At 37.3% G+C, this 10,239-nt stretch overlaps 1 protein-coding gene across 1 annotated transcript in view; it reads left to right on the top strand.

The window, feature by feature from the left end:
• Positions 1 to 258: 258 nt before the first annotated feature.
• EMC2 (ER membrane protein complex subunit 2) overlaps positions 259 to 10,239 on the top strand; it is a 43,129-nt gene continuing 33,148 nt past the window's right edge. The window contains exons 1-3 of the mRNA XM_046025470.1: positions 259 to 328; positions 6,696 to 6,809; positions 8,059 to 8,123. Coding sequence (XP_045881426.1) covers positions 289 to 328; positions 6,696 to 6,809; positions 8,059 to 8,123 — 219 coding nt within the window. The 5' untranslated portion in view covers positions 259 to 288. The remainder of the gene's footprint in view (positions 329 to 6,695; positions 6,810 to 8,058; positions 8,124 to 10,239) is intronic.

Below are 10,239 nucleotides of genomic sequence, written 5' to 3'. Positions count from 1 at the left end.
ATTTACTAAAAAACCCCTGGTAAAAGTCACCTCAAACCACGCCGGTTACACCTCCCAGCGCTTAGCCACGGCGTCCTTAGAGTAGGAGAACGCCGCTCGCCGCCCAGCTCGCCCCGCCCCTTTCCCCAACAGCCCGGCCGCAGAGCCCTGTGCACGTGCGCAGCGATTCCCACCCCCTCCGCTTTCTCGACCAATGAGAGATGGTGTCGTAATTCACCACCACCGGGTTGTAGGTCACGTGACGGTGTCTCCCCGCCCTCTCATTCCCTCCCTCCAGGTCCTGAGAAGATGGCGAAGGTCTCAGAGCTTTACGATGTCACTTGGGAAGGTAACTGCGGGCCGGGCGGGCGTAGAAAGACTAAAAGCCCTGGGAAGCGGTTCGGCAGTACCCGCTTCCCGTGGAGACATGGATTCTCCGGTCTGTCTTAGGCCCTGGAGCTCTCTCTGGACGGGCCGCGCCGAGATGGTGGCTAAGTGGAGGTTGAGGCTGACCCCTTCCTTGGCCCAGCCTCCTACTGGAGTCTGCGGTGTTCCCCACCGCCTGTGCTCATCGATAGACTGACTGACTTCTGTACCTCTGCGCCCGTACAGTGGCCCGGGGCAGCTTCCATTGTAAGGCGGGAGGGCTGTCGCACATTTGTGTGGCTGCTGGGCCGCGCGGAGGAGGCGGGATAGTTGGCTTGTGAAGCTTCCCTGCAGCCAGGAAATACAGGGCCTCTAAGGCCTTTTATTAAGTGTTCTGTAAAGGTTACAACTCTGCAGTAAAGGTCTGTGAAAGATCATGAACAGATCCGATTTTTCTACGTGCCACTTTATATTTCGTTCTCTCCGCAAAGCTAGGTTTCTGAATTCTCGTCTTCATTCGCTGCCCCACTCCCCCTCAAAACACACTTAGACTCCTAACACAACTTTCTTCTCATTTCCTGACAGTAATTCCTTTTGCGAAAGGAAAAACAACTGGTTATCTCGGGCGTATGCTCAAGTGTGATGGACTTCTTTTTCCATCCTACTTTCATCTAAGGTGGAGTGTGTTCTTTAAATCTGGAGGCAGCCAAACTTTGATCCAATTCTATAAGAGACTTTTCTCTTCTTAAAAACTTCAGTGGGAAGCATGGTTAAGAGACGAGCCTTGAGTTTCTCTAAGGCATGAAAGTTGTATAATTGAAATTATATTCCCATCATTTAACATTAGACTTTAATAGCTTATTTGTTTAGTGAATGCCTTCTTCAGATAAACAATGACATGATAACATGTGGACTGAAAGTTATATTGACCGTTTAATGATGAATGTATCTATCCAATATTACAAAATTGCAAACATATGGGAAAAGGTGAAATTCCTTTATACTTGAACTGAATTCAATAATTTATTATTGGTTTTGTGGCCTCTAGCTCACTGTGAACAATATTTCTACCTGTATTTGGCAAATTCATTATATTAAAAGTATTAAGTACTTAGAGCTAGATGTTGGGTATATTAAATTAAATTACTTTTAGGAGTTCACAGTCTAATGGAGAGGACAGACCTGTAAATATACATAGTATTAAAAGGCTTGTGTCAGGATATATGTTTAAGCCAGATGATAGACATGTAGCTGTTACTTTTAATGCTTTTTAAAAAATGATTCAAATATTTCTTACTTTTTAAAAGTGTTACTTTGCAGGTATGTTCAATATAGGTTTCTTAGATGATAGGAACAAGTAGGTATGTATCATATCTACCAGAAGACAAGGTGATTTAACTAGGTAACTTGGACCTTACCCTCTGATTATTCTAAAGAAAAGTGGGTTTAGAATAAGAAATACTACTTCACAGGTATGACTGAACAAAAGAGAAAGCATGCTAAAGGGCTTTTAAACTATTAAGTGCTTTATGAAAAAGATGATCCAGCTCCTGCCCAAGCCCCAGCTTTATCTTAACTATTTCCTCCCTTACTCTGAACTGGCTATGCTGGCTTTTGTTGAATTTCCTAAATGTGTTCTACCCTTCTTTGTTTTAGGGCTGGACAGATGCTATTTCTTCCACTAGGAATGTTTTTCCTTTCTTGCCCTACTCTTGCTACCATTATATATTTATCAGAATTTCCTTCCAAGGTCCCATACTTGAGAGAGCCTTCTGTGAACACCCTACCCTATCCCTCGGCTAAAATTTTGTAAAAAGAAAAAAAAAAAAGCAACAAAATGTACTCCTGGCCCTTTAACTCTGTGTCCTCATACTATTGAAGTACTTATCCAGTTTGTTAAGTTTTAAAATTTTCTCTCCTAGAATGAAGGGAGGGACCAGTTGTATCTTGTTCTTGTGCTAGACATTTTGGAGTTGCTCATTCATTTTTTTGTTGACTAAGTGAATTGTTAATGGCATTAATAATAAACATTAACAAATTGTCACAAAAAGATTACAAGCCATTTTTCTCATATTGGAAAAATTTCTGTAGCATCTTAGGTAGATTTAGGCAGCCCACTTTATTAACGGATATAGTTTGATTATTTGTAAAATGAAGGTTTCAGACCTTTCCAGGATCAGAGATCTATTTTAGGGGACTTTTAAAAAGTGTTCTAGATTTTTCTTTCAGAGACTTACAGTAACAAGTTTTTAGGATTTTAGAGGGTGGTAGAGGACTCTTAGAGATAGTTTTTTGTTTAGACTTTTTTGGGAAGGCATGTCAGTTGGACCTGTGTCCTTCAGAATTCCATTGAATAGCTTCATGAGTTAAGATTGTGGAAATGACTTGTTCAATAAGTACTATAATTCTTGTGATAGGAAAGTTTATCACGTTTATAAAAGACCCATATGGAAAAATCTAACACTCTTTTAATCTTTTGGGCTCTATCAAAAAAGTAGAATATATGGTTTACTTATTCAACCAGTTGAAAATTAATGATGTTTGTTAAAGAAGCTACTACTTAGGAGTTGGAGGTGGGAAGGCGAGTTGTAAGAAAGGTATATAACCAAGTTTCTTAGAAATAGGATATTTGGCCAGGTTATGAATACGATGTTTAGCACAGTGCCTGGCCTGTAATAGGTACTAAATGAATATTTGTTGGAAAAATAATTATAAAAATACTTACTGTCTCTACTTTCTCTTTATTCAGTCCTTCAAACATAATTTGTTTTCTATGCCCTCTCATTCCACTAAGGTTTCTAGGGAGACCCAATGTCAGGTATAATGGATGTGGGTTTTGTTTTGTTTCTTTTTTTTATACACCTACAGTATATTTGTTTTTGCAGATCACTCCATGAACCCTTCTTTCCTTGGTTTAATAATAACATTACGGGTCTTCTCTTATTTTTCAGACCTTTCCTTTGTGAGTTTTCTTTATCCATTTGCTCCATGATTTTTAGTGTCCCTAATGGTTCTTTTCTTAGCACTCTACTTAATGTGTTATTGGTGGTTATTAAACCTGAGATCAATAGAATTCTGACTGATGGAGGGACAAGTTTTGTGTGGTCTTTGAATTCCCTGAAAATGTATGTAAAATTGAGTGTACATAAACATGTACATATTTCTGGGAAAAGAGGGTTCAAAGGTTTCCTCAAATTCAAAGAGTCTAAAATTCAAAGGTTAAATGCCTTCTGTGGGTGATCTCATTCACACTTAGCTTTAACTATTGGGCTATATACTAAATAACTTGTTAATTAAATACCTATCTGGAGTACTTTGCAGCAGGCACTGTTCCAGTTCTTGAGGATACAGTGCTAAACAAAACAAGGCAGGATCTCAAATCTCATGGAACATATCCTGAGATTTCACTTCTCAGCTAAAGATTCATACTTCATGGATATGTATATATTTTGTGAAGGTAATTTTTTTAAGTTAGGAGATAAGTTGGCACCTTGAATGCTAGCCTAATTTGGGTTCAGCATATGGGCAAAGGATGCAATGTAATGGATAAGATCTATAAAACACTAAATAATTTATATTCCCAAGGCACTAATTCCTCTTTTAAAATAATCTGTGAGGTTGGGGCACCTGGGTGGCCCAGTTGATTAAGCGTCTCACTCCTGGTTTTGGTTCAGGTTGTGATCTCAGGGCCCTCTGATCAAGCCTTGGGTCACCCTCTGTGCCCAGTGCAGAGTCCATTTGGGTTTCTCTCTCCATCTCCCTCTTCCCCTCCCCTCCAAGATGCACTCTCTCTCCCTCTGTTAAATAAATAAATAAATCTTTAAAAGAAAATAATCTGCCAGATTGAAAGTGAATGTGGATTTAAGACTGTAAGTGAACCATGGTATAGGGGCTAGAGTTTGAGTTTTGAGAACCCATGCTGTGGATCTAAAGATAACATATGCTGTGATATGATAAGGGGTGTGTATTTGTTTTTTTGTCCCCAGTTCCTGTCACAGAGCTCCAAAACACTTGAAATTTCCTGAATGATAGAGTTGATAGGATCAGCTTTTTTTTTTTTTTTTTAAGATTTTTTAAATTTATTTGACAGACAGTGATCACAAGTAGGCAGAGAAACAGGCAGAGAGAGGAGAAAGCAGGCTCCCTGCTGAGCAGAGAGCCCGGTGAGATGCGGGGCTCTATCCCAGGACCCTGAGATCATGACCTTTGCCGAAGGCAGAGGCTTTAACCCACTGAGCCACCCAGGTGCCCCAGGAACAGCTTTTTTTACATGTAGTCTTTTTTCTCGGTTTCCAACAAAGAGCCTCTAAGACCTTTGGAGTTTCTAGAATAAGGGTATATTTTTGTCTAATAATGATACTATTGGTAGCTGGTTGCTTCAGGTTGGGGGCATCATCCAAAAGACCAAGGCAAGATTGGAACTTTAGTCTTACCCCTTGACTTTCTGGGAGGGGAGATCATCTGGAAATCAGTCATGCCAGGGGAATGAAACCCACATAAAGCCCATTAAGCTATGGTGTTTGGAGAACTTCCAGGTTGGTAAGCACATCAAGGTATTGGGATGGAGAACTTGCTTGGAGAGCATGAAAGTTCCTCTGCTTCCTTCCCTCCTGCCCCCTTCACTTTGCCCTATGCATTTCTTCCATTTGGCTGTTCCTGAGTTGTATTTTTTATAATAAACCTATGATAATAAGTGAAGCACTTATCTTGAGTTCCTTGAGTCACACTTGGAAACCTAAGGAGGAGGAGTTGTGAGAACCCCAGACTTTTGTTTGTTTGTTTGTTTGTTTTAAGATTTTATGTACTTATTTGAGGGAGAGAGAGACTTATTTGAGGGAGAGGGAGAGAGGGAAGCCGACTTGCAGCTGAGCAGAGAGCCTGATGCAGGTCTTGATCAGGACCCTGAGATCATGACCTGAGCCAAACGCAGATGCCTAACCAACTCAGCAATCCAGGCGCCCTGAACCCCAGACTTTATAACCAATTGGTCAGAAATGTTGGTGGCCTTGACTTTTGATTGCTATCTAAAGTAGGGGCAGTTTTGTGGGACTGAGCCCTTAACCTGTGGGGTATGAATGACCTACTTTTATTTATTTATTTATTTTTATCTGTTCATTTTCTCTTCAGCCTGGTAAAAATCAGTTCAAGGTTATTTCCTGTGCGGAGTAAAAGTCAGGCTGATTTCTAGTTGTCAGTAAAAGGAATTAACTGTTAATTTGATTTTGTAAGACCATTTAGGATCTATTTTTGGTGGTTTTTTGTTTTTTTGTTTGTTTTTTAGACTTTGAGTTATAGGGGCTCAGATAATGTCTATGAAAGTAACGAAAATCCTTTGTGGTGCTTTTATACTTAGTCTCTAGAGGCTTAGCATATTGTTTACTTAACTCCTGTTCAACAACAATTTAACTGTTTAAATCTGTTCTGTATCTGTGTCTGTAGAAGGAAAAAATTGGTACTTCAGACAAGTAAATATGTTAGATTTTCCGAGGTAGGAGTAAGAAAGCATATATATGATTGGCGAATTGGACAGTTCATTCTATTGTAACTATATGAAAAAGATCTTTTGTTTACTGGATTAGGTACTCTTTTTTTTTCCTCGTTATTATGCTGTTGTCAATATGCTGTGCATTAAAACTTCTCAGTTTCCTCTTGCTTTATAATATACAGAATTGTTCTCGACTGTTCTGTTTGCTAGTGCTTTTTACCTTTACATTTTTCTTTTCATTTATTATTGTATATGGAATTGAAAGATTTCCTTTGTTCTGAATCTTTGCTGTTTATTTTCTTGCATGATTGTGTATCTTTATACATTGTATCTACTTCTGTAATGTTATTAAGAAAGTTTTGGAATGACTTTCCTTTCAGTGCCGATAGCCTAATATGATCCCCTGACTATGAAATTTTATATTCTGGAGTGAGTAGGGATTTCGGAGTACTTTGGATTTTTGAGATTTCTGTGTATAATTTTATATGTGTGTGTGTGTGTGTGTGTGTGTGTGTGTGTGTGTGTGTGTGTGTTTCCCCTGGGAAAATTATCCCTAGGTTTTATCAAGTTCTGAGAGTTGTCTGTAACTTCAAAAAAGTTAAGATCCATAGCTGCTGAAAGGGTTAGAGGATCTTTGTAGGAGCCCATTCATCACTTTTATATTTGTAACATTAGTTTTAATGTCTTTTTAATCTTCTAAAGGATCTGTTGCTCCTGTTAAATTGATTTTCTGCTCTGTGAATTTTGACATACCATAGACCTATATTAGTGTGACTTTGTTTTCTCTACCTGATAAGCTGATTTCAACTTCATTATCAGTTTTTGAGTTATCAAATATATATAATAACAGACTTTATTTTTTCAGAAATGCGAGATAAAATGAGAAAATGGAGAGAAGAAAACTCACGAAACAGTGAGCAAATTGTGGAAGTTGGAGAGGAATTAATTAATGAATATGCTTCTAAGCTTGGAGATGATAGTAAGTTCTTTTATTCATGCTCTGCTCATGTTCTGTTTTGGTCTTTAGTGTCTTCTTTTTTTTTCAGATATCTTTTTATTATATTTTTCCTGCTGTTTGTATCAATCTATGATTTGTCCCTTTTTTAAGAAAAAACTTGTCAGGATATCTAATGGTGCATTATTTTGAGAAGGACTTTTAATTGCTGGTTGTAGTGAAGCAGTCAAATAAGCATTTTTCTTTTAAAGTTCACAGCTATAGTTCTGGTCTGGCCAAAATGTATTTCATAAAGAATTTTTTAGAAGAGCAAAGGTATTAAATAATAGTAATTTTTTAACACTATAAGATATTAAAATATTTTATGTTGAAAATAGAACTACCCTATGACCCAGCAATTGCACTACTGGGTATTTACCCTAAAGATACAAACATAGTGATCCGAAGGGGCACGTGTACCCGAATGTTTATAGCAGCAATGTCTACAATAGCCAGACTATGGAAAGAACCTAGATGTCCATCAACAGATGAATGGATCAAGAAGATGTGGTATATATACACAATGGAATACTATGCAGCCATCAAAAGAAATGAAATCTTGCCATTTGCGACGACGTGGATGGAACTAGAGCGTATCATGCTTAGTGAAATAAGTCAATCGGAGAAAGACAACTATCATATGATCTCCCTGATATGAGGACATGGAGAAGCAACATGGGGGGGGTAGGGGGATAGGAGAAGAATATATGAAACAAGATGGGATTGGGAGGGAGACAAACCATAAATGACTCTTAATCTCACAAAACAAACTGGGGGTTGCTGGGGGGAGGTGGGATTGGGAGAGGGGGAGCGGGCTATGGACATTGGGGAGGGGAGGCGAACCATAAGAGACTATGGACTCTGAAAAACAACCTGAGGGTTTTGAAGGGTCAGGGGTGGGAGGTTGGGGGAACAGGTGGTGGGTGATGGGGAGGGCACGTTTTGCATGGAGCACTGGGTGTTGTGCAAAAAGAATGAATACTGTTACGCTGAAAAAATTAATAAAAAGGGAGAAAAAAAAAAAGTAAAAAAAAGGTGACTTAAATATAAAAAAAAAAGATATTAAAATATTTTATATTACTGAAAACATATAAAGATGCTTTCTTAATTCTAGATATGCAATAAATCAATTTTCAGTTGCAAGTAGTATTCTCTAAGATATCAGAAACAAGAAGAATATCTAATTTCTGTTGGGAGGTTTTACATTAAATTCAGTTTTTTTCTCTTTGTCTAGTTTGGATCATATATGAGCAAGTGATGATTGCAGCTCTGGACTATGGCCGAGATGACTTGGCATTGGTAAGTATTTAAACTAATTTTATTTTATTTTATTTTAAATTTCTACATGAATTATAAGTAGCTAAGACTTAGTACATGGCTTGTTTTGAATGTTATTATAGGTCGTTTTCATTGCTGCTCTTAAGAGGAGGGGAGACTAACCGGTACTTTGGGAGAGGGAATGTTCTTAAATCTTTTTAATAATCTTGGGAAGTGAAGAATTTGCATTAGTTGGTGAAGGTTATCTAGTTAAGAGGTGGAATTATGCTATTATAGTGTTTAAATAAGAACCAGATAGTTTAAAACAAGCTTATCTTTTGGGTTGTTGACATAACAAAGAGAGTCACTGACTTATGATGATTTGACTTACTTTTCAACTTCATGATGGCGTGAAAGTAATACACATTCAAGTAGAAACTATACTTTGAATTTTGGTCTTTTCCCAGGCTAATGATATAGGTGGTGTGATACTTTCTCATGCTGGGCAGTGGCAGTGGGCTGTACTTCTCAGTCAGCCATGCAATCACAAGGGTAAACATCTGATAAACTTACTACCATTCTATACCTATACAACCATTCTGTTTTTCACTTTCAGTACAGTATTTAGTAATATCTATTATAAAATAGGCTTTGTGTTAGATGATTTTGCCCAACTATAGGCTATAATAAGTGTTCTGATCATGTGTAAGGCAAGCTAGGCTAAACTATGCTGTTTGGTAGATTAGGTGTATTAAATGCATTTTTGACTTTCAATATTTTGAACTTACCATGGGTTTATTGGGATGTAACCCTGTCATAAGTGGAAGATCTATATATAATGTTAAATACTCTTTTGCAATGTTGTAAATATATCTCTTAAATTATTAGAAAATCCTAACATGTGCAGAACGTGACTTAAAATACTAATACTACTTTTAAAATAAAAGAATGATAATAGCTATATTTTTGAACACTTGTGAAAGACACTGTACTAAATGCTTTATATCATACTTTATTTAATCTTCACAGTTATCCTTGATGCTGTCATGCTCATTTCATAAACCAGGAACTGGAGGTGTTGGTTTTTTTGTTCTGTTGTTTTATAATCCTGAATTCTTAAGTACTACTTCATGTTACTTCTTCATTTAAACCAAAAAGAAAGTACATGCAAACAGAAAGTAGAAATAGCAGGAGAACATACGCATATCTGAATTAGCATTGTTTTTTCCCAAGGTAATTATGTTATGTTGGCTATACATCTAATTTCAGTGAAGTTGCTAGTAATAAAAAAAAAAAAATCTGTAAAACCTTTTAGATTACTCTCAGAACCTATGAGATTGTTTGTTTGTTTATCTATTTATATAAGCTGGGAAGGTTAGAAGGAGAGGGAGAGAGAAAATCTCAAGCATGCTCTATATTCAGTGTAGAGCCCAACCTAGGGCCTGATCCCATGACCCCGAGATCATGACCTGAGCTGAAGTCAAGAGTCGGACGCTTAACCAACTTTGCCCTGAAATAGTCTTTTCCATATTCACAGAGGTGGCAGCTAACATCTTTAGGGAAATATTGAGTTATTTTTTAAGTAACCAAATGCCATTTGATAAAGTAGGAGAACCAAATTATATAATACTGATAACCCAAGCAGGAGATCAAATTAAATGGTAACTTTTTTTGTAACACAGATTTTTTTTTTTTTTAAATGTTCAGAATTTCTACACGGCTTGACTGACCAAACAGTATGAGTTTTGTGTGATGTCAAAGAAATAAGCAAACATCTTCAGCTTTGACTAACTTGAATATTTTTCTTACTGTGGCAGATTTTTAGCAACATACTTGGAAGCTGTACTTCCAAGATCATGTTATAACTTTATTACTAATTAATAGTATCTTCACTAGTGAAAGGTATTTTTTTTTTGGTCACTTGTGCTTTTGGGCACTAGAATAGACCATTTTATAATCCTTAACACTTCTAGTGCTTCCAAGACTCTTAAAATCCTCATATGTTGCTAAGAACATGGTTGGTGCTCAAAATATTTATTTATTGAAGTTGATGGGTGAATTATGGGTATCTCCCAAAGGAGACTGGCACTCTATAGATTTGGTGTCTGTGTTTTATGACCCCAAATCATGGTATGTGTACTGACAAAATGACTGATTA

Source organism: Meles meles, chromosome 1 (genome assembly GCF_922984935.1).
Source record: "Meles meles chromosome 1, mMelMel3.1 paternal haplotype, whole genome shotgun sequence".
Classification (NCBI taxonomy): Eukaryota; Metazoa; Chordata; class Mammalia; order Carnivora; family Mustelidae; genus Meles; species Meles meles.
Note: the sequence above shows the minus strand (reverse complement) of the source record. Positions and strands in the feature narration are given on the sequence as shown.